At 36.3% G+C, this 22,666-nt stretch overlaps 3 protein-coding genes and 1 pseudogene across 5 annotated transcripts; 2 read left to right on the top strand and 2 right to left on the bottom strand.

Moving 5' to 3' along the window:
- Window positions 1–431: 431 nt before the first annotated feature.
- On the bottom strand, window positions 432–4,498 carry LOC140783925 (alcohol dehydrogenase-like 6). Its single transcript, XM_073131060.1, has 11 exons — window positions 4,357–4,498; window positions 3,772–3,866; window positions 3,543–3,679; window positions 3,086–3,132; window positions 2,659–2,981; window positions 2,334–2,416; window positions 2,164–2,239; window positions 2,026–2,087; window positions 1,720–1,815; window positions 1,451–1,612; window positions 432–728 (listed from the first exon to the last, which is right to left on the bottom strand). The coding sequence occupies exons 2-11, from the start codon at window positions 3,797–3,799 to the stop codon at window positions 612–614; spliced, it is 1,131 nt and encodes a 376-aa protein (XP_072987161.1). The 5' UTR covers window positions 3,800–3,866; window positions 4,357–4,498; the 3' UTR covers window positions 432–611.
- LOC140783926 (uncharacterized) lies at window positions 4,214–13,859 on the bottom strand. Of its 3 annotated transcripts, none has more exons than XM_073131062.1 (8): window positions 13,410–13,859; window positions 9,415–9,513; window positions 9,251–9,326; window positions 8,599–8,694; window positions 7,369–7,882; window positions 5,962–6,097; window positions 4,666–4,933; window positions 4,214–4,578 (listed from the first exon to the last, which is right to left on the bottom strand). In XM_073131062.1, exons 1-7 carry the CDS (start codon window positions 13,410–13,412, stop codon window positions 4,745–4,747), a joined length of 1,113 nt encoding a protein of 370 aa, XP_072987163.1. In that variant the 5' UTR covers window positions 13,413–13,859; the 3' UTR covers window positions 4,214–4,578; window positions 4,666–4,744. The 3 variants fall into 3 exon arrangements, with proteins under 3 accessions (XP_072987163.1, XP_072987162.1, XP_072987164.1); XM_073131061.1 differs by having other exon boundaries at window positions 9,415–9,581; window positions 13,410–13,854; XM_073131063.1 differs by lacking the exon at window positions 13,410–13,859 and having other exon boundaries at window positions 9,211–9,326; window positions 9,415–9,555.
- Window positions 13,860–14,593: 734 nt separating this feature from the next.
- Window positions 14,594–16,782, top strand: LOC140783753 (mitochondrial intermembrane space import and assembly protein 40 homolog). The gene is made up of 4 exons (XM_073130779.1): window positions 14,594–14,831; window positions 15,889–15,923; window positions 16,057–16,182; window positions 16,416–16,782. The coding sequence occupies exons 1-4, from the start codon at window positions 14,714–14,716 to the stop codon at window positions 16,593–16,595; spliced, it is 459 nt and encodes a 152-aa protein (XP_072986880.1). The 5' UTR covers window positions 14,594–14,713; the 3' UTR covers window positions 16,596–16,782.
- An 845-nt stretch (window positions 16,783–17,627) lies between these two features.
- Window positions 17,628–21,133, top strand: LOC140784020 (uncharacterized; annotated as a pseudogene).
- Window positions 21,134–22,666: the final 1,533 nt, after the last annotated feature.

Genomic DNA, 22,666 nt, shown 5'->3' on the forward strand with positions numbered 1-22,666 from the left:
TGATAGAAATTTTGAAGGATTCTTGTGAGTTGTGGATTTTGATATTAATTTTGTGAAGTAAGATTTAGTGATAGACAAGAGAATTTAGATTTCTTTTTAAAGGTATTTTAGTAATCTTTAAACTAGAGTCACATAAATTATATAACATGGTAAATGTATAATATGGTTAATATCAATTAGCTAAAGTAACGTTGGGGTGTTAAATGAACATTATAAAAAAAAATAAGGGGTCGCGTTATAAAATCCCCAAAAACGAGATGCGAATCACAAAATAGACAAAATGTAGAATGCGATTTGTAAAAATCCCTAACAAATATTCTACAAATAAGAAAAACATGACATTGTCATGTCTATTAATAGTGATGGTTAAGCGAGAAACTATTAATGGACATGATGATACTATATAGAAAGTATATATAGAATGCTTGTCGTGTTTGTAAGCATACCTTACTTGTATAAAAGAATATTTTTGGCAAAGTTCTACATTGCATATGAAACTTAGGGATATAAATTAGACGCGCCGAGCTCTCATGATAGCAATATAAAATTATGGTTACAAATTAGTAAGTGAAAGGAACATTCATGTTCATGGTATCCTGGCCTGCTCATAATTATTTCGACATATGAATCACGCAGCGCAAGCACTTGCTTTCTCTCATTAGGTTGAGAGCTTCATTTATTCTGCTAAATGGCATATCATGTGTGACAAGGCCATCAACTTCAATTTCCTGAAAGTAGCATTGAAGAAGCAATTGTTTAATAAATCAACAAGTTAGCATATTACAAATTTTCCTGCGCAATCAAGTGGCATTGAAGAAGCGAGATGGCATAACATGTAAGACATCAGCAAGTAAATGTCAATATTTGTTCCCTTTTTATGCTCTAACTTTGTGAAATATATTACCTACCAAAACTTAGCACAGGACATTACAATGTCAGGTTTGTGCTTCGTTAGAATCTAGCATGACATAGTATTTGTTTCCTGCATGAACAAAACTCACTCTTTCCAGAGATAAGCAATATATGTCCTTGATAATTGATATCATGTGCAATAATTTTAATTTTGACAGAAAAAGGAGAAATTAAGAAAATCGGATGAATTTCTGGAAATCTTTTCATGCACTGACCATTTAAAGAATAAATTCAGAAAACCAAAAGGATCCTTAGGAGGCAAAAGATCAAATGGTTAGACAACTTTTCCCCCTAATTTAGGCTGTCTTTCAGTTTAAACTTTAGAGGACCTAGATTACTATTGATGCCTTAATGACTAGTTGTCATCCAGATGAACAAAAGTTCTCCTACAAGCAAGCTTAAGAAATCATTTCTATTTTGCCAGATACTGAAATAGTTGCAATCAGAGAAAATTCTTCTGCAAATCTCAAAAGCAAGTATGAGAACAAGTGAGCAGTTAATCTCTGCAACTACAACTAGAACTAATCTGAGAACTTACCTTTCTCATATATTTATCAACAAGTGATGGCAGGTCAGATTTTGGTTTCCATCCTCCAAACAAAGTGCCCTTTAAAGTCCTTCCAGAAAGGAGTAATGCATAATGAGCTCCAACCTCTGGTTTGACTTTTGGTACACCTAAAGTCACAGTTAGTCCCCAACCCTGAGAATAAGGAAACAGAGCTTAAAAGAAAAGTGAAAGGCAAAGGCATGCCAATCGAAAACTATGTCCTCGAAATGACTGTAAACAGAATAAAGGACGAGAATTACATCACAACAAGATTGTAATGCGGTAGATACTACTCCAGTATCACCAACACATTCAAAAGAGTAATCTGCCCCTCCGTCTGTGATGCGCTTTATAATCTGCAAATGTAAATGAACATTTCTGCTTAATCCTCTAAACCAGTAATAAAAACTTCAACCTTCAATCAAAACAAAAACGTCAGCCTACTGCAATTTGTTGAAAAACATATCAGTGGAAACAGATCTGTAAGAAGCATGATATGCATTGTGTACACCAAAATATGCATGAACTGATGCATGTGTGGTGGCTTGTGCAAGTTTTCTCATCACCTGTTGGATAGGTTCACTGCACTCATCTGGATTGATAAACTCAGTGATACCAAAAGCCTTTCCTGTACATCACAAACAACTGATACATAATCTTATGAAATGACTCATCAAGTTAGGCAATCATAATAATGTTCATACCCTTTTCATACTTCTCAGGATTAGTATCCACCCCAATAATTCTGGAAGCTCCCCTTAGTTTAGCACCTTGAGCTACCTGTTCTTGCAAATGAAGAGCCCATTACAGTATGTTTTTTCTGCTTTCTGTATTTTGGCATACAGCAAGTGACCTAATTTGACATGTTACTCACCGAAAGGCCTACAGTTCCAAGGCCAAAAATAACTACAGTTGACCCTTTAGATATGTCAGCAACTCTCCAAGCTGCACCAAGGCCTAAAATTTTAAAACGGGTAAAACAAGGTTAACTACCCACAGATCATTTTGATATATTCTATGCACAGACAGAAAACTCAATAAGAAGCAGGATAATGGAAAGTTGGAAACCTATTAAAGTATCATGACTAACAAGAAATAATGATATAGGAAGAAGTAATTGTAACATGGTTCGATCAGAAAGTACAATAAGCCAAGAGTGAAAAAGAATTTCTCATAATGCAAGATAAATCAAACTTTACCAGCAGAGACCCCACAACTTAGAAGGCAAATTCTATCCATTGACGCACTTGGGCTGATTTTAATAGCACAACCAGAGTGGACAACTGTGTACTCGCTAAAACTTGATACTGCACAATAATGATACACAGGTTTCCCTTTGATTGTGAACCGAGTCTTCTGATCAGTGTGCATGACACCCTTCCTTTCTAAACCCAGCTTCTGGCACATATTACTTTTACCCGAAATGCAGTGCCTGCAGCTCTTACATTCCCCAATGAACACAGTAAGTACATGATCTCCCACTTTAAAATCAGTAACTCCTTGTCCAATACTTTCAACAATCCTACAAGATTAAAAGGTTTACCATTTCATGTTATGCAATTAACAATGACAGAACCAGTGGAACACGGCCAGAATGAGACACACATAACAAACAAGAGAGCTTACCCAGATGCTTCATGGCCAAAAATTCGGGGAAACAAATCAGGCTGTGCCTGCATTTTAAAGTACCAAGATAAGCATCAGGATCACCAGCTTCCTTGACATGATTGTTCTACTTAGTAAGTCTAGTTGTTGAACAGAACATATAAATTTAACTGCAAGAATTATATGGAAACAGTTACACCTGCACTTTCTTTGAAACCACTTAACTGTGTTAGATGGTGTGATCGCTGGATAACTGTTATAAGAAACCATCTAGGTTTGACCTCAATCACAATCATTTACTCAAGAACAATGCAAACAAACTTAGAAGTAGTTAGAAGGTAACTACTGCCATCACCTCCCACCACTGAGCATAAGACTTCATACTAAATTCTAGATTTAATTAATTTTACTCAATTTTACTCAACCAAACCATTTTGAGATCAATCAATCAAGAGAACAAGAGACCAAAAGGGATGACCTTTGATTCCCATTGCGAGACATCACTCCGGCAGATGGAGGTGCAGACGACCTTCACCCGGATCTCCATCTCCTTGGGAGGATCCACCTCCACTTCCTCCAACACCAGAGGCTCCCCTGGTCCCCATGCCACCGCAGCTGCCCAAAAACGAAATAGAATAAAAAGATTCAAGAAGCGAATAATACTCTTATCAAATCGGGAGGAGGATTAAAGGAATCTGAAGGAAGACCTTTGCAGGTGATGACGGGCGAAGACATCTGGGATTGCAGCTCGTCTCGTCTCGTTTACTCCAAGAATCGAAGGTTTTAGACGATAGTGGGAATCCTGGAAGTTGGTGGCAACGGTAGTAGGTAAGAGCAAATTCTCCTCAACTACCCCTACCTTTCACCAAATCCCGAATTCTTATTTAATTGAATAATGATCATATCTAAAACAACAACCAAGCCTTTAGTCCGACTCTTTAGATCTTTTTCTTTAATCATATCATCAAATCTTTTTAGTTAATCGATTGTATCAAATCAAGTGTTATTATATATTTTCTTATAAATTCTTTCACTGTTAATTTTGCCTCCTCTCATTTAGAGAATTTTCTCTGTGAAGAAAAAAGATTATAATAAGTTTTAGATTAAAAAAAAATACCTGCCTGAAATGTAAATCAATTATATTGAACATTTTATAACAATAGAAGGACAATTCATTAAAGGAAGGATCGTTAAATTGACACAAGTTCTGAGAGTTGTATTATACTTCAATGCAAAGTCGAATAAAGTGGATAATTAACTAAGAAGTTCTCAGAGGAGTTGTATTATACTACATTGCAATACACATTTTTCGTCAAGCTTCACGTTATGAGCTGAGAAACTTCTCCACTGTGAACAGCTTCAATTGTGCTGCCCACATTTCACCTGAATGTCACCAATAAATACTCTTGGTCCATGAATACAATACTATTGAATTCTCGGCGTAGTTCATAACCATCATATCGAAGTGGCTTAACTACGTTCACTTCTGATGGCATCAAACATTTGGATCAGCCCTGATGAATAAACAAGATGAAGCTGAAATATGATACTGAATACCGACCTGAAAGGATATAACAGTAGAGAAACAAAACAAAAATTACCTTTGCACATAAACTTTAGCAGGGGACCTGGTTTTTTTCTGTGTTCTAAAATTCAGTTCCAGATGTTGCAGAATGTTGCCTATAATAGATGATCAACCGTGAAAAAGTAGCATCCAACAAGTGCAAATGATGCAATCCCACTGCGTGCCATCCGTAACCAGATACCCCGGAACATGAGGTTCCTATCAGCAGGAGACATCCCAGTTACTCTCTCAAGCCATATTCCAGGTGGTTTCCATCTAAGAAGCTTCCTCTCCATAGTGATGTACTGCAAAATGCAAGCCAGTGACTATGATGCATTATCATACACATATCTTGTAACAACTAGAGCGGAAAAAAAAAATCCCACATGGGCCAGACGCGTGTGTTGCCCTAGCTAACCCCCTCACCCACCAATTCTTTTTTATTATTCCCAGCCACCACTGTTCACTCTCCCTCTCGACTCCACCTTCACTCCCTCCCTCTTTCTCCTCTAATACTACCGATGCCGGAGTCAACGAAACCTTGGCACCAGAGCTGAACCGGATTAATCCAAGCCCTCAAAACTATGCTTAGGCAGGATATCATGTAAGGAGGATTTCGGAATTTAGGAGGAGTTGCTAGTTAAGAAGAGCTAGAGTATTTTGGATACCTTCACAATTTGAGTAAATGCATGCAGGTGGCGAGGAGTAGCAATTTTTACTTCTTGTTAGAGTTATCTTTATTTTTGTTTAGTTGCACTTAGCCCGGGTGAAGGTTTTATGATCTAGATTGTATTTTAGACATATATCTTTAAAGGCTTGTTGTGGCCTATGGAGCTTGTATTTGAATTTATTATGCTTGCGATTGTTTATGGTACGAAAACCTTTTCTGTATACTTTGTGAAAATATTTTACTAACAAGTCACGTAATGTTCCATGAGATTATTTACCCACATGATAAATATGTGTATGTGGTGGTGAATGTTTCATACCTAATGAAAGGGAAAGGATATTCTGATTTTCTTACTGGCTTGGTTATAGCCAAGTTTTTCTTTACATTAGCATAATATACAAGTAGGGAAAAGTTAGTTGTTGCACAATGGGATGGGAAAGCAGATGACCAGTGAGGAGCTAAATTTTAATCAGTTCAGATTAATTATCAATAAGCTGTATTATAAAGTTATCTAATTACTCATAAGTCATAATTTTCATCTAAACCAGGTACCCAACGTCCTCACAGCACTTTATCATGGTGATTCTTAGCTAGATTTAGACCTTCAAAATTGGTGAAATATTACAGTAGAAAGCAAGCTAAAGGATCATTGCTGAGTAATACCTTAGGTATAACAATACACTGTGAACGACTTTTGGCTGTATCAAATGAATGGGAAGCAGCAGCAGCTACTGTCCCCGAAAAGCCAGCAGTGAGACTAGAAGCCAGAGGAGATACAGGGCCTACTTCCTCAATTGACCTAAAGAACATAGAACATATAACTCAAAATAAAAATAGAAGTGTATTACATTAACTGCCAGATTCTTTTTGCATTAAGAATGTCAACGACTGATAGATCATTATTAATTAAGGAATATCAATTTGCACAACTATATGGATTATATTTTGAACGACCAGCATGATATTATATATAGAAGTATCATAAAATCTAACCTGTTATCTGCTGATATCATTTTAATGTCATAGTAGTCTAACACTATCCAGAATAGTCAAATGGGGTCGATGATGATGGGGAAAGATTAGTCAAAGCACGTTATATAAGACCATAATATAACTAGTATAAGTTTCTTGTCAGACAAAAATAACTAAAGGCACAAGAATCACTACAAGAGTCATTGGGAAGAAAAGAAGAAAAGAATACAAGTGGAGAAATGTATGGTCAATACATATATGTCAAGTGGGAAAATAAAAAAAAATAGCAACCTTTGAATGCTAAAATGAACTAATAGAAATGTATGGTCATTACGTATATGTCAACTATGTTAACAAGCAAAGTGAAGGAAACAGGAGCACAAATATAGCCTAAGTTTCCAAGCCATTAGGTAAAATGAATGACGGGGCTAATAAATATAATCCAAGTTGGCAAGAATGAATAATGCTACTACTCCTGATAAGATAAGACAAGCAACGAAAGATAGAACCTACAATATAATCCAAACCATTAGACATTATCTATTAATATTCAAAGTGCAATTGGTTTAAATGCTTCTTAACACACCAACTCAAGAAAGATATATTATTGAACTATCAATTACCTTTTCTACTTTCACGATGGGTTGGTTGCTTACATGCTTTGAATCATCAAGGTTAAATTTTTTTTTTTAAAAAAAGAAGATAGCGAAGTATCACTAACAAGGGAGTGGAACTATAACTTCTGATACCCTAGCACTGAATTTGCACTGTCAAGATAAGGGGACCGATTCAAACAATACGTATAGTTCATCTAAAAACCTGCTTAATAAATGCATACATACATAATATAACAAGCCATAAATCTGTTCATACACAGATATATATGACGGGATTCATATATATGATATATTTCTGCATAAACACATGCGTATTTATACATAATTCTTGTGATGCACTGAAGAGAGAATGTGTGAAGTTATTATCCTTCTGTTTCAAGAAAAAGGATTACTAACCATGCAATGAAGTGAGAATTCAATTGTCAACTGAAGGAAAAAGGTATAAAAGTTTGTTAAGTAGCACGTCAAAAATATTACCAACCTGGGTGGAGGGTTTATGTCAATGGCCTTCCAATTAAGCATTGCTATGTGAATGAATTGCCAAGTAGAAAAGAAAACACCACCAAAAACACAGTCTCGAGCTACTCCAGGTCGAAGTCCTCTCCATAAAGCACTCCAACCTTCAAGTGATATGACACTAGATGGCCTTTTAACATCAGATGCTAATGGAGGTCTCCCAGAGCCAGTCAGCATCCAAGGATACTGTTCCAGTTTGCCAACCATATTTGGACTTTTTGGGGACAGGGTGGACAAAAGTCCAACAGTATTACTCCATGCTTTCATATCAGGAGTATAGCCAGGTAGTAGTCTAGAAATTAGAGGAGTTGATTCTTGCATCACATTACCAGAGGTCGCAGCTTTCAAGCGTGACACAGAAACCTGTTTGCGAAGCTTAAGAAGTTCAAATGGTGTGCATGCTATCGATTCTACGGCACCAGCAGCTATTCCAGCCAAAAGAGCCTCTGAAACATATACATAGTTGTCTTCCCTTCCATCTGTCAAACAAAACTATAATATCAGAAAAAAATCAACATTTTAATCACATCTGTTACTTCCCATGTGAGAATAAAAACTATCATGGTAAGTATTGTGGGCTTAAACTTGTTAGTAAACAAGCTCAATATTTTTCACCATATAGTATCAAAATAATGCTAAATAGCCAATGTAATGAATAGTAAACCATAAATCATGATACTAACCATCTTATTGCAGTGTAAAAAGGAAGAATTACAAGATATATAAACTAACGTATATGGTTCACACAACCTCACTAAATGATATTAAATAAAAAATCAATTCTACCGCTGCTATTCTTGTTGCTTTGTTGGCATATCGCTCCATGTATAAACATTTATGTACTCTGTTTACTTTTAAAAAGACTAGAGAGCTTCAAGCATAAGAATCTCATTTTGAGATAGAAAGGACTGCTCCAAAAACACATTGTAAGAGAAAATATCACATTAGCCTATTTAAAGGCAAACTTGGTGTAAAATCCTTAGTAATGGCTGGCATGAATTCATGTTAGTGGGCCAAGAGTGGACGACATTTATTGATATTAATCATACTAAATTTGTTCAATATTATAGTGTTAATCTCCATATCCATCAGCTTTAAAAAAAAGTGGGTTTTAACAAGATGTTATTAACAAGGAGAAGATAACTTAGAAATAGACTTCCTAAAGGGCTGCTTAAATCAAACATGAAAATAATACCTTTATAAAAAGCACTTAAAACTTCATAGATTCCAAAACGAGCTCCAATTCCTGCAACCCTAGAAATTGTTGACCATCCAAGTCCGCTATAAAGACCTGAAATGGTACCATATATGTTATAGAGAATTTTATTATCAAGAACTTACATAAAGTAAAAGATTATCATGCTACATTGCTACTCTTCTCAGATGCTATATTTTTGTGATACCTATACAATGTAAATGTGTTATCTTGAAATCCATCATGTAAAAGGTAAGGTGGCATTTAGTTGCCGGTTAAGGGGAAATCTAGTTTAGTTATTCTCATTTCTCTTTGGGTAAATTATAATTGAGCTTCTGTATGGAATAAGATTAAAATAAGCTGTACAGTGTTTCTAATCTGATTTAGGGATAATCTTATGTTTGATTACAAATCTAGAGTTGTTTCTTAATCTAGGTTAAGGAACCAATAACCAAATGGGGCCTAAATCAAACGGTATGAAGCCATCCATTGTCAGGTGAACTAACCATTTGCCCCTTCTAATCAAAGAAAAATCTAGCGAACAATCTATAATTGCAGTTGCAGAATGAACCATTGACTACTACAACAACCCATTTTCAGCTTCGTCTATACCTGAAATTATTAAATGCATCCAATAGATATTATCGCGCACCTGAAATCCCTGATACTGATTTGACTCTTTCTACCACCTGAGAGAGACCCAATTGATATTTAGGCCCTGCACCAACCTGGATCAGCAAAAGCAAAAAAGAATAAGCCACGTTTGATGAAATCTGAGGTATCAATTATCAAATAACTAGTAGTTTGGCAATTTACCTGGACGAGCGTCTTGAGGGTGTCAAGGGGATGAGTGAGGGAGGAGGCTACAGCAACGGCACTGCCTACAGCAATGGCATGGCTAGCAAACATATGGTCCTTCAGAAGATCACCCATTGAGAACATGGAAAAGTTTTAAAGAGTGGGGAGGTTATGATTTCATCCCACTGTAAGGAAAATAACCATGAGGGTGAAACTCACATATTTCAGTAAAGAAGAGATCAATTAATTTCCAATGTAACAGATTTCATTGTTTGGAATGCAATGGAATTAAATTGCTACGATTAAATTCTCTTGCTCTCAAAATAGTGAAGTTCATCTTCCTACTTTATCACTGGCCAACTAATGTAAAACCAATTAAATCATGTAATCATTTAAATGATTATATCTCAAAATCAACAACATACATTCCATTCCAACAACCATTATCTCAACATAATATAAACATATAAAAATACATGAAACTACAATCATTTGGCATTTTTAAGTTATCAGAACATTTGCGTCAAAGATACATAACAAATACTTCTCTTTTGGTGATAGTACCACATCTGTCGTGGTTTCAAATTAACCTGTAGCCCTTGAATTAATTTCAATCGCTTCTAGCCTTCTAGGAGAGATCCTCACCAAATTGTTTAGTTGCATTCTCCACGTAGATTGCGTTTACACTGCAGCTACTGATGGAATTGATTTGAAAATCAAGCAACTTTCAATTGAATCAAGAAGCCACCATTACTAGCAAAAGGACAAGTTCTAAAGCAAAAAAGAAAGAGGGGAAAAAATTGGAGTTAAAACTGCCATCTCTCCAAATCACATATATGCATGCAAGAAGAGCAAGCTCATGCGCATGAGAGAGAGAGAGAGAGGGAGGGGTACTAGTAGGAGAGGTTTCCAGCACTTCCTAATAGGGAAGTCAAAATAAACGAGTGGCTCAGTCTCGATTCGAGCTCGACTTGAACTAAGCTGAGCCAAGCTTGAAAAAAATACAAGGCTCAAAATTAATTTTGAGCTGAAGCCGAATCAATCAAGCTTGACTAGATAAGTTCAAAAAATATTATTTATTAATATATATGTATATTCTAATTATTAGGATCTTTTGATCCAATGACTCATATCTCTCCCTAATAACCTAATACAATCATTTCAAACCAAATCTCACCCAAACCCTAACACTCTCATCTCTCATCCCTTGTCTCGCAATTGGCCTCCTCCAATGCTCCTCCTTTGGCCTCCTCCTCCTGGTTCATTTCAAGAAGGCAATTGATAACTCCTTTGAGGGAGCCGAAGGAGAGTGATTGAACCTGAACGCCATGGGTGAGGGTGGAAGCAGCACTGCTCGTCCTTAGTTGAATAGTGATGTTGAACAACTAGAGCTCGGGGACTTGAAGTCATGCGGCTTCATATAAGCTCAGCGCTGCTGTGTACTTGATTACATTGCTTATACCTCTAAGGCTCTAATACCACCACCATTTCCTTCTTTTAAGGGTAGGCAATGGAGCTCTCTTGCATAACTGACCACTCATGAAGAATGCTACAAAGAATTAATTATATGAACCACACGAATCACCGAATCTATTGATTTATCCAAATTAGCCACAAAGCTCAAATCTTTGTACCTTCCTAGACACATGAGTTGATGCAATTAAAGTATTAAACCACAAGAGTGAAGGAAGAAGAGAATGAAGGTTTGAATTGAGCTCGGCTTGTTTATGACCTGAAAATGGGCTTGTTTAAGGCTTACACTCAGCTCGAGCTCTGTGTGGCTTCGCTTGAGCTCGGCTTAACTCATTTACAACCCTACTTCTCAATAGGAGTGAAATTGGAATGAATAGTGCTCAACCCACATTCGGATCTATATTTTTACTCCAGATAAAGATTCATATATGAATATTAGATAGATAGAAAATTTTCAAATCATATCCTAACTAAAAATATACAAATACAGATCGGATCTTAAATGGATACGGATATAAATCGGATATTAAGCGAATACAGATACAAATCAAATACAGATCAAATCCCAACCGGATATGAATATGAATCAAATCTTAGACATATTCGGATATAAACTAAATAATGACCGGAACAAAGAGACATAATATTCTCTTACATAAACTTCAATTAGCAAGCCTAGCGCCAATCCAAGTTCAAACCATCACATATTATATAGTAATTGTATGCAAAAGGTGAAAACCAATTGAATCATGAATTTACAGGACATATCCTCCCGCTTTCACATTTCAGAGTTCGGTTTACTAAACAAGACATCCTTAGAATGTACAAGAGTATATGTGCACCTTATGTACATAATTGATTGGAAAAAATTGTAATTTTCAAGATTCTAATTGGACAAAAAATTACCAATAAAAGATGGTACCCAGATTCATGAAAAATCTGAAATCTGCTTTTCATTTTAACCCACAGGAATTGAAATACCAAAAGAATGGATTGTGCTCTCAGATCATACACAATGTTGAATATATGAATATTAATAAGATGAGATGAGCGATAATCCTCTTAATAGAACAACATCAAGAGATGTTCCTCTTGAAGGAAGAAAATTATCACTATCTAAGTCAAGAACATGCACACAGCAGTCAACACCATGGTTCACAAAATCGATCAATCATGACCCGATGGGATTGGCCGAATTGGTTGAAACTCGGCTGAAACTAAATTTTTTAAGATTCAAGTTGAATCTACAATGGACCTTATCGAGGAAATACTGATAATTGGTCAGTTTATAGTTGCTTTATTTTCAAGTTTTTAAACTTTACCCCCAATCTCTCACACACACTCCCTACCCTCTCCTCACACTTCACCAAACTCATCTGGCGGTCGAACTAGTAAGCCCCAATCTCTCACACTCACTCACTTTTTCTCATTCGCTATTTAGTTCTCCTTTTCTTACTGTTGCAAAACAATAGTGAAAAGAGATCTTCCCACTTCAACTCACTTTTACAGCAGTAATTTATGAGCATAAAAATTTATCAAATTCAGCTCGAAATTTATTATGATTTTAAATTAATTTTTTATTTGATTTTAGGCTTCGTATGTGACTAAGTTTTATTTTCTTATATTCAGTTATTTTTTTCTGAACTTTTAGAAATTTTTCTGCGTTTTTAAATAATATCTAGAATTTTACATAATTAAAAATAATCTGATACAATACATATCATTTTTTCAAGTGGCTAATTCCAATCTCAATTCCGAATTTCAGAATCTTGGTGAACACTAATTTTACAGCAATAAACCATGAAACTGAGAAATTTTCTCATTAATAGGTTATTGGATTAAAGCAAGAGGTTAAGAAAATGGGATATTTTGGGCATATAAAGAACATATAACTGCATATTTTCTCAAAAGTAGTAATCAAAGCTAGCATATAAACCCTAAACCCTATGGGAGAAAGCCGATAGGAGTTATGAAGAAAACTGTTTTGCTTGCATTATATTTTGATGTTTCAGTTTCAGTTTCATCTTGGTTAGAAAAGAAACATTTTGGTCAGTTTCAATCAATTTCGGTTCTAGTTTTATTGTATCAGGTTTGGACTTCTTTTGATAAATAGTGTTTATCTTATTTGTCATGGCATCCCACAAAATCTAATAACATATAATAAGCAATGAAGTTGATATTGAGTTGGGTATAAGTTGGATTCAAGTCAAATTTAGGTTTGAATATAAAATATATATTAAAAAATTGTTATTATGGTTGTTTCGGTTGGATGCTAGTTTTGGCGAAATGTCTCTGTTTAGGACCAAACTTCAAACCATGGTTTGCATATAACCACCAAATTTTTGCCTATTGCAAACAACCTAAAAAGGAGTAAAGCTAAAATCATCTCAATCCAGAACATTTGCCAGAATCAAAGCATTAAGGTGACATCTTGGATCAAATTGGAAATAAAAAATTCTCAAGAATAATGCAGCAACATAAGCTATAGAGGAAAACAAATATACGATCAAATAAAACAAAACGTAATCATGCTAACTAACCATTTATTCGAACAGATGAAACCCCACATATCTGCTGAGTGATTGAAGCATCTGCTTCCAAAACACAAGTCCTATTTGCCGGCGTCGAAGCAAGAAGCTGCGCCGGGGACCTCGAAGTCCCTAAAAGGGCACGTAAAGGAAAGAAATTTGCCGAAAATATCTTATTCACAAGCTCGCGTTCCTCTTCCCTATCAATGTTTTCCCACTCCTCCCTGTCCCGAAAGCAAGGGATCGCCTTCCAATTCCCGACCAACCGCGACGATCCTGTGGGAGGGTGGTGCTCGAGAAAGTAGGCGAGGAGGCCGGAGAAGTCGACGAAGAGGGGAGGAGGTGGTGGTAGGGGGCGGCAGCGAGGGCTGGGAAACGGAGACGGGTGAAGAGGGAGACAGCGGGAGCCCAAATGGAGCTGGTAAGTGAAAGCTGTTAGGGTTACCGTTAGCGGGTCGGGTCGGGTTGGATAGTTGGGTACTTTGGTCTTATATGGTTAAACGGATATGATATCTTAATTTGGATTTGATTAGAATATTTGTATTCGGATCTGAATTCGAAATGAGTAACAAATTTGTAATAATCCGAATACAAAATTGGATTGGGTTGATTTAATTTAACCCGTTTTTACCCATACGTCTTCTTGAGAGGTGAGATTGGAATTAAATAGTTTGGTTTGAGTAGGATTTACTATCATTTCGAATCTAACATTGCTTGCTTGTACCCAGCTGGTTCGTTCTAATCCTCCCAGTAGTTACTAGGGCATGTGGGTCAAGTCGAATTGGATTAGTTGGATACTTGCCACTTGGGTAGTAATAGTCTTGCTAAGTAGAATTAATTTTTCTTTTTGCGGGTAAACGAATATTTAATTTGCATTCGGATTCAACCTATTTATATTTAAATATATCTGAATTTGAATTAAAAAAAATTCTCAAATTTGTATCAATCTAAATTTAATTCGAGAAGGATAGCAAATATGTACAAATCTCGTATTTCCGACCAATTACTTATAAAACAGCAATCGCGAGAATCTTCATAAAGTACCTCCTAAGACTAAGGTTAATGTGCGACTCTAATTTTAAATAATTATTATAAAAAAATTTATAATAATTTAATAGTTTAAATTAATGGTATGACGGTTTGGTTCGAGTTGGTTGATAACTTAGTAGTAGTGGTGTGACGACATTGATTACGTTGGGGCTTAGTGAAATTTAAGTGACTCTGAATCTAGAAGGTTTAGTCCTCGGTCTCTTCTCGATCCGGCGGCGAGTTTATAAACCCTATATTCTATTTTCGATCTTTCTCGCTCTCTCTAAATGGGTCAACCTCAGAGCCATCTGGCCGCCGCAGCTGAACCTCCAAATCCTCCGGCCGCCGAACCGTCTCCTGCGGGCCCGTCTCCGCCGCCAGCTTCCATGGAAGACTTAATAGCAGGTCAGTGTTGCTCCCTCTAATCAAGGCTTTCTTTCGCCTTTATTGGTGGCGAGATTTTTTATTTGAAGCATAAAGCTCGAACTTTATCTTCCTTGTTCTGGTTATGCGATAAATTTTGGCTGTAGTACGTAGCTATTAGGAGTAGCCTGAATAAGATCTTTCGTGGAGAGATGGAATTTATCAACATTTTCTCGTGAACACTTAGCTTCCAGCTTGGTTGTGGTTATCTAAGTCTTTGGATTAGATAAATCGTTTTCACCTAAGTAGCTGAAAGTTCTGTCTATGCTGCTGCATCCTTGAGAATAACGATGGTTGCAGTAAAGTTGAAACAATTTTTCTATCTCCACCATCCATTCTTTTGAAAAGATGTCTAATATCAATTTTTTTTTGTTGTGAGTTTTCAATTCTCCCTGGTTTTGTTGAGTGACGGTAACAATGAGCAGCTAAATGATCTTGGGTCATCTTGTTACTAACATTTTAGCTATGAGCTTGGTAATAGAATCTATGTATCTTTGAGGAAAAGAATCGCTTAAAGATGAGATGTTCTTAGAGAGGCTACTTCACCCAAGTTGCCAGTAGTGTTTATTTCAGGTGCTGCATCCCTTCTTCCTTGCTTTAAGTTCCTTTTGAGAGTCTGAAAGCTGGATTGTCGAAGAACCAAGTCATCTGTGTTTTCTTTTATTCCTTATTCCATCCTGTTAAGCTTGACTATTTTGGGATATGCTAATTGTTCAGTAAGATTTGCTTGAGGATTTCTGGTTGTATGACGTCATTGGAATGGAGAGTCAAAATTTTGTGTAATGTGGGAAAATGCTGTGATTGAAAAGGATAAATTTGGTCCGGTAATGGGATACCTTTTTTCTCCACAAATTTGGGAACATATTCTTTTAAAGCCTGTTTCTAACTACTAGTTCATGAGAAGAGATGAATCCTTCTATGATGTACACCTCCATTCTGATGCTTTGCTACTTAAGATATGGTGGGTCATATATTCTCTTGATATCTTCTTCTGGTTGGATGTCCTCTTGATATTTTTCTACATGTTACTATGCATCAGAAGCTATGACTTTTGGCGAGGATGCAAATGAGGAGGTCTGTCCTTTTTTCAGGCGGTAAAATTTACACTTCTACTGAATGTTCATATTCTGCATCATCTCCTATGCTTTGCAGAATAGATATCTTGATCCTTATATAATCACTATTGTTGAATTCCTTGCTTTTGCAGTCAATGGATGCCAAGGTTCAGAAAGCACTGGAATGCCCTTGTATTGCTGGCTTGAAAACTGGTCCTTGTGGGACTCAATTCACAGATGCATTTGTTTGCTTTCTCAAAAGCGTCGCCGAAGAGAAGGTAATCAACAGTCTGTAATTCATGTCAGCTTTATCAATCAATTAGTTGATTTTAGCTGCAGTTTATGTTGCCTTTTATTGGCTTATAGTTGCTGCACTTCTAGTAAGAACAGTAGCAGTACTGATATCTATTTCTGTATTACTCTGGGGAGTTATTCCTGGTATCTACTTAGTGAAATGGTTTCTCATGAAGATTAACATGTATGTTTGGCAAACTGGGTTTTTGTTTTGCAGGGATCAGACTGTGTGAATCCTTTTATTGCCTTGCAGAATTGCATCCAAGCAAATCCAAATGCATTTTCCAAGGATATTCTTGAAGACGAGGAGAGTGATGATAAGCAGGATAAGGAAACTACTCCTGATTATAAAATTTCACCTCCATTATGGTCCAGAGAACGTAAGAGGAAGATTTGACATGTATTTTAATTTGTGGAGTTTGTTTATATATTCTACATTAACACTTTAAGAGAGACTTGTCAGAGCCTACAATCTTCAGATCATTTTCTGAACCATTTCAAATGCTATGCTGCTGATAAAGCAAGAAGCAGCAAACTCTGTTAATGCTGACATGCCAAATAAAAAGATGTATCCTTTCTGCCAACATTTATTATATGGGAAGTTCATCATTAAATGCCAATTTTTTGGAACTCAATTAGAAATGGAGAAAAGGATCTCCTTTTGAATTTGCAAATATTGACAGTAATTTTCCTTGATCTGCTCTACTGGGTCAATTATTGCAGCACAAAAGTTATATACATGTATATACAATCTAGCAGTGAAGTGCTTTTGCCAAGATAGATATGCAATGGCTGGATGTTTAAGAGAACATAAACAATATACAGAAATTCTGAAAACCTTAGGAGTAGATATCTAAATGAATTAAACTACAAACCAAATTAATTAAGGACCAAGAGAAGACATAAATGGATGGATTGCCAATGAGGCGGTACAATGACTCTGGGTGTTTCTGAGTTTGAATTCCTAACGATGTCCTTTTAATTGAGACACTGTTTATTTCTCAATTTTCTCTAAATAGAGAAAAAAAAAATCAATGGATTTTGGCAGCCAATCGTTGTTTGCCAGTAACTAGATGTAGGAAATTTCTGCACCCGGTGATTCGGACAATCTTTTGCCAACGTCGTGCTTCCAACTCGTATCTTAGCCCATTAAAGGCCCATGTAACTAACCAATTAACTCTGGTAAAGTTGTTAGGCACTTCTTTATTCATAACTAAGGAGATTTAATCTTAAATAATATTATAAAAAAATTATTTAGTAATTAGTAGTTTGGGATCGCAGTGTCTCTGTACGTAAGAAAGGGTTAAACCATTTGTACAACCCATATCTACCTTCGGTTGTTAAGAAGCCCAATTTGTTTTCTATCACGTCAATTGCTCGATAGCTACTTGCTGTGAGTTGTTGTGGATGGCGTGACGATAAATCCTAATGGCTTCCTCCACCTCTCTTCTCCGGCCTCTCTCCGTTGCCGGCGCCAGCGCAACCCCGACCAGCACCACTATTCTTCCCGGTACTTCCTTCGTCACTCTCTCCTCAAACTCGCCGGCGCAAGCAATTCGCCATCCTCGTAGCGAAGGCTCGATGTAGAGGAGATTCCTTGCCGCAGCAATCCAAGGATCCTAAGAATGCAACACAGAGTATCTCCTCTCCGGCTCCGGGAAGAGAGGAGGAGGTGAAGGAGGACTTGCCGTGGATCCAGGAGAAGGCCCTAAACCTCGTCGAGTTCACCGGAACAGTGACCCAGGCGATTCCTGGGCCTAGGGTTGTCCAGAGCACCGTGCCGTGGCTCCTCGCGTGCCTCTCGCCTACGCCGGAGTGACGTTCGTCATGGCCTTTGTGAAGACAGTTAAGAAGTTTACTTCTTCCAGGGCCAAGCGCAAGAAACTAGTTCGTGTGGACTCTTGACCGCAAAAAGTTTATGATTTTAGTGGTTACAAGTTACGAGGCTTTATTTAGTTATAAGTTCTTGGAAATGTCTTGCAGGTGAACAAAAATGCATTCTTGCTGAAATCTATAGACGAGTTGTTTACGAAGGGGAAGGAAGAAGTAACTGATTCGACTCTTAAAGAGCTTGTGCAGAAGGTATATCCCTTATTTCTTTTTTCTTTTATCTTTTACGATTATGTAGTTATTTAGGAGACTAATCCTTCTGGAAAATTTTCCTTTTTCGACGTCAAGTGCTGTTAATTCCAATTTTTACCTCCTTCAGTGTTCTGCTGAACAGGTCTGTATCTTAACCATACATTAATAATCAATTGATATTGTGATTATTAACTCGTAAGCTAGGTTTGCTAGTACTACTCTCACAGTTCATAAACAGCGTGCATGAGAAGTTTTACTCTTCTATATACTTACATGCTCCACAGAGTAGTTGTGAATTTGTATTTGAATATAAGACAATTCATATTTCTTTTACTGAAAAGCCTGTGCCCACTAAACAATTGTACCATGTTTGAAAACTAATACAACTTCCTACTTGTATTCAGACAGGTTTTAGCATGGATGATATTTTGAGAAAGTATATCTGTTACACATTGAATGAAAAACCATTCAATCCTGATGCAGTTGTTGCTCTCATACATCTTATAAAAGCATAAATGTTAGAAGATGCTCAAGTTGCGGAAATCCTAAATGAGGTATCAAGGCGAATTGTCAAGGAGAAAGGTGATGAACTGATGATCACTAGATTTGCTTCTGTTGATATGTTTGGCAACTTTGTTTCCTAGACCTTTTGAGAATTTAAATGCTTAAGCCTACGAGTTTATCACATCTTGTAGAATAGAATTTACTAGATCTCCATTTTTCTTAACAAATTTTTGGTTTATACATTGGATTTCTCCATTACAAACTATACCTAGTCTAACTTTCCAAGTTCATCATAATTTTGGCTCAGTAAGCTGTCTTTTCCTATTCAGCCACTATGAGTAATAAGATGGGTGTTACTTGGCTTATCCAAAAGGTCCAACATTATTCTCATTGCAATGACTGTCTATGATGCTTGAAGGAATATTTAGTAGAGAATTGGAAAATTTTGTTTCACTCAAGTGTTTTATAAATTGCAACACAATTTTTTTTCCCGAGACTAGATTGTGGTGATAGATAGAAAACCGAATAGAAACTGGTTTTCTTGTATTTTGTTCTATATGTATGTATTCTGCCTGCTTGTTATGTACTTATTAGTCTCTTCTTTTCCTCTTTACTCCAAAAGGTTTTGCTCTGGACTGCTAGTACAGATTAATTTACTAGTTTAGGCTGGTTCTGTCGTCTAAATAGTTTGGTGAATGTTGCATTGGACGAAGTATCTCAGATTCTCAGCAGCACAACTCTAGGTCTGCCATCAGCTAATGGACAATAATTATTTTTTATGTGTATCTTAACTGGTATATACAGAATATGTTTTTCAAATTAAGGTGTAGAATAAACATTGCATGAGTGAAAATACATATTAATTTTTTTTCCTTTTTTCAGCATCTAATTTCTTATATGAAAAGGATGTTCAAACTTTGAATACTACACATTTAGTGGACATGTAGGCATATTAAGTATAAGGTCCATTTTATTTGCATCAGTGGAAGATATAATCTTGACTACTAGAGTTTATAAAAGTAATTTGATCAGCAATTTAAGTATACTCAAATAATAGTTGCTATCTGTAATGATCTTTCAGGGCCTGTAGTTATGGACATATCAGGATTTACGGAAAAAGGTTTCAAGCGAAAACTTGCTGTTCAAGCCTTGTTCGGGAAGATTTTTTATTTATCAGAAGTAAGCCATTTATATACTCTTATTCAGGTTTCAGATATTTAGAGCTAACTTATAGTTTGTGATAATGAATTGATGATGCCTACTACATTAAGTCTCTATTTTCACTTTTTTTACTTTGCAATATTTATACCATATTAAGCTGTTTAGATCATGTAATCTGGTTTGTGCAGCATGTTATGTATATATCTTGAAAGTACGGAATACAAGATTTTGAGTTGGTCAGGTATGTGGATTTTCAAACTTCCAATAGATGTCGACCAAGTTAGACCTTTGTCAGAAAACTAGAAAAAGGAGAGGGGGAGGTTGTGCTAGGAATTGAAGAAGGAAAAGAAAGAGAAGGAAGGAAACTCTTCAAGGGGGATAAACATAAGAGTTAGTGTTCGTGAGTGATGATTTTATTGAGTCAAAGATATGATAGATGACTGTTTGGTCTCATTCAATGGAGAGTGCAAATTTTCACTCAGTAAGTCCTGGTGAATTGTTAGTGTCAAATATGTCATCTTTGAGGCCTTTTCAAGAGCTCTTGCTTCTTAATCAAGTTATGATAATTACTGATTTCTCTTACCTTTTTGGAGGACAGAGCCCTAGCCCAAATCCAATAAAGGGCAAAGATAGAAATATGAGTCAATTTTGGCAAAGAGAGTCTTATAAAACCTTTTGATTTTTTTTTTCTTTTTATGGTTACATCCGAGATGACTGGAGGAAAAGGATCTATATAGCAGATCCCAAGTAGTTGTGGCTGAAAGTCTGGTGGCTGTTCTTGTTGCTGATTACATCTCTTGATGGCTTTATTACTTGTATCTTCTTGGTGCAATACTAATATATTATTGCTTCACATTCTGACAGCACTATTTGCAAGTGCAACTCTTTTCTGCTAAAAGGGTGTTTTAATGCTTAGATGCCAACTTATGATTCGTCTATATATCGTACATCAAATACTGACTTAGTTCTTGGATCGTTATCCAGCTACCAGAGTTCTGCTCAAGAGACAGCTCACTGATCATTAAGGAAATATGTGGTGTTACAGAGTAGATTTTCTACTTGTAGATATTTCTGTCAGTTGACTTACTGTTATTTGTTATTTATTTCTTCTCCTTTTGAAAACAGCGAGGATGCAGATACCTTTCGCATTTATACTCTTTCTGAAATTGATGATATTGAATCGATTAAGAAGATGGCTGATGACTCTGATACAGAAGGGCAGGAAGATGGCTCCTTGTCTGTTTCTTGAATATAGTGAGAAACCTAAAGTGCACAATCTAAAATTGGCAGGAGCTGATCGATATAGCTGCTACGGTTGCTGCATATTCTTCTGTAAAACCAGTTACAACCACAGCAGAGTCTTAATGCTTAAATTGTGCAATTCTTCAAGAGGGGAGTTTAGTGTATGAGGAATTTCAGTGGCTTTGTAAGTTTTGTGACAGACTGACAGTTTGGCGATGCCCGTTGCATCATAATTCCTCTTGTAAACATGCTTATGAAAGAGATGAGTTTTATATAGAAGCAATGGATGGTTTTGGAGAAGTTTTCTGATTGTTTCTTATTTCTGTGACTCACTCACTCTAGTTGCATTTTTAGTATATGATAATATCTTTTTTCCTGATGTTTCTGTTTGCTTTGTGGGAAGTAACCGATTACACTCTCTCTGCTGGGGCCTGGGGCCTGGGGCCTGGGGCCCTATGTTCTTTAACGAATGGAAGATGAACAAGGTTTGAATGGTTTGAATTACAAAAGATCGGCTCCTAAAAGTTGGTCCAAATCAACTAGGTAAAAAGCATTGCTATGTTACTATGCATTGAGTTATCTGGATCCAAGTGCCACAGTTAACTAGGATAATGGTTCTTTTTCCTCAAAAATTCGATCAAATTTGAAATGTATTATCTGCAGACTAGAAGAGAACATAGCATCACTTGCTCTCAGTTTGATTCTTCTTACAGGCACTGTCATCTCATCAATGGTTCTAAGACTAATGTCTTGGTTAAGGCAGGAGAAAGCCTCTCTCAAATAACTCTCAAATACTGAGAGTTGCAAATAATGGCTTAATCATCTAAGATGGCTAAAATGTTGAGTTAGTACCATTGAAAATATAAAATATAAAAATTACCCTTTTCTAACGACTTAAATTTTTAGAATAGCCGGTGAGTTAATATGGCATCAGAGATGAAGCCCTTATAAGTTCAAATCCTGCTGGGCTTACATAAAATATCAAAATTACTAATCTAGAGTAGTGGGTAAATTACCAGTACCAAACATGCAATATATTAGTATCATTATGGGAATAAGAGTGGCAGCTGAGGCAATTTGCTGAGAGTACAGAAGACAAGGTCAATGGTATTAAAGAACACAAGTTGGAGGCTTTGATAGCCACCCCACTGATATACTAGTCTCCAATTGTCTTGAGATTAAAAATAACAAGTTGCTGAAGGCTGAAGCTTTTGCCTTTTTACATGGAAAGCACAAAGATAGTGTTAAGATTTCTTTTAGTATTTGCATCTTTCTGAGCAATTCAAAGTTGATGAGTCTACTTGTATCAGTTTTGTGTGGCAGGTCAAATCAATCAATGAGTTTACAATAAACAATCTTGTTAAGGTGGTATTAAATCTTCAATCGGTTCCTTCTCACACTAGCTTGATGGTAAGTTTCATTGATGAATTTATGAGTAAATCATAAGAAAGTAATTTGAAAGTACTAGTCGGTGTTGTC

Source organism: Typha latifolia, chromosome 3 (assembly GCF_019914945.1).
Source record: "Typha latifolia isolate L0001 chromosome 3, TyphaL0001v2, whole genome shotgun sequence".
Lineage (NCBI taxonomy): Eukaryota > Viridiplantae > Streptophyta > Magnoliopsida > Poales > Typhaceae > Typha > Typha latifolia.

Excerpts from the sequence above, each read along its gene's own strand:
- LOC140783753 (XM_073130779.1), top strand. The coding sequence starts at position 14,714 with ATGGGTCAACCTCAGAGCCATCTGGCCGCCGCAGCTGAACCTCCAAAT. Across the intron at positions 14,832-15,888 it reads CATGGAAGACTTAATAGCAG|AAGCTATGACTTTTGGCGAG; the intron begins GTCAGTGTTGCT and ends ACTATGCATCAG. Across the intron at positions 15,924-16,056 it reads GCGAGGATGCAAATGAGGAG|TCAATGGATGCCAAGGTTCA; the intron begins GTCTGTCCTTTT and ends TTGCTTTTGCAG.
- LOC140783926 (XM_073131061.1), bottom strand. The coding sequence starts at position 9,540 with ATGTTCTCAATGGGTGATCTTCTGAAGGACCATATGTTTGCTAGCCAT. Across the intron at positions 8,695-9,250 it reads ATCAGTATCAGGGATTTCAG|GTCTTTATAGCGGACTTGGA; the intron begins GTGCGCGATAAT and ends GTACCATTTCAG. Across the intron at positions 4,934-5,961 it reads AGTGTATTGTTATACCTAAG|TACATCACTATGGAGAGGAA; the intron begins GTATTACTCAGC and ends TGCATTTTGCAG.
- LOC140783925 (XM_073131060.1), bottom strand. The coding sequence starts at position 3,799 with ATGTCTTCGCCCGTCATCACCTGCAAAG. Across the intron at positions 2,417-2,658 it reads AAGTTGTGGGGTCTCTGCTG|GCCTTGGTGCAGCTTGGAGA; the intron begins GTAAAGTTTGAT and ends TTAAAATTTTAG. Across the intron at positions 729-1,450 it reads TTGATAAATATATGAGAAAG|GAAATTGAAGTTGATGGCCT; the intron begins GTAAGTTCTCAG and ends TGCTACTTTCAG.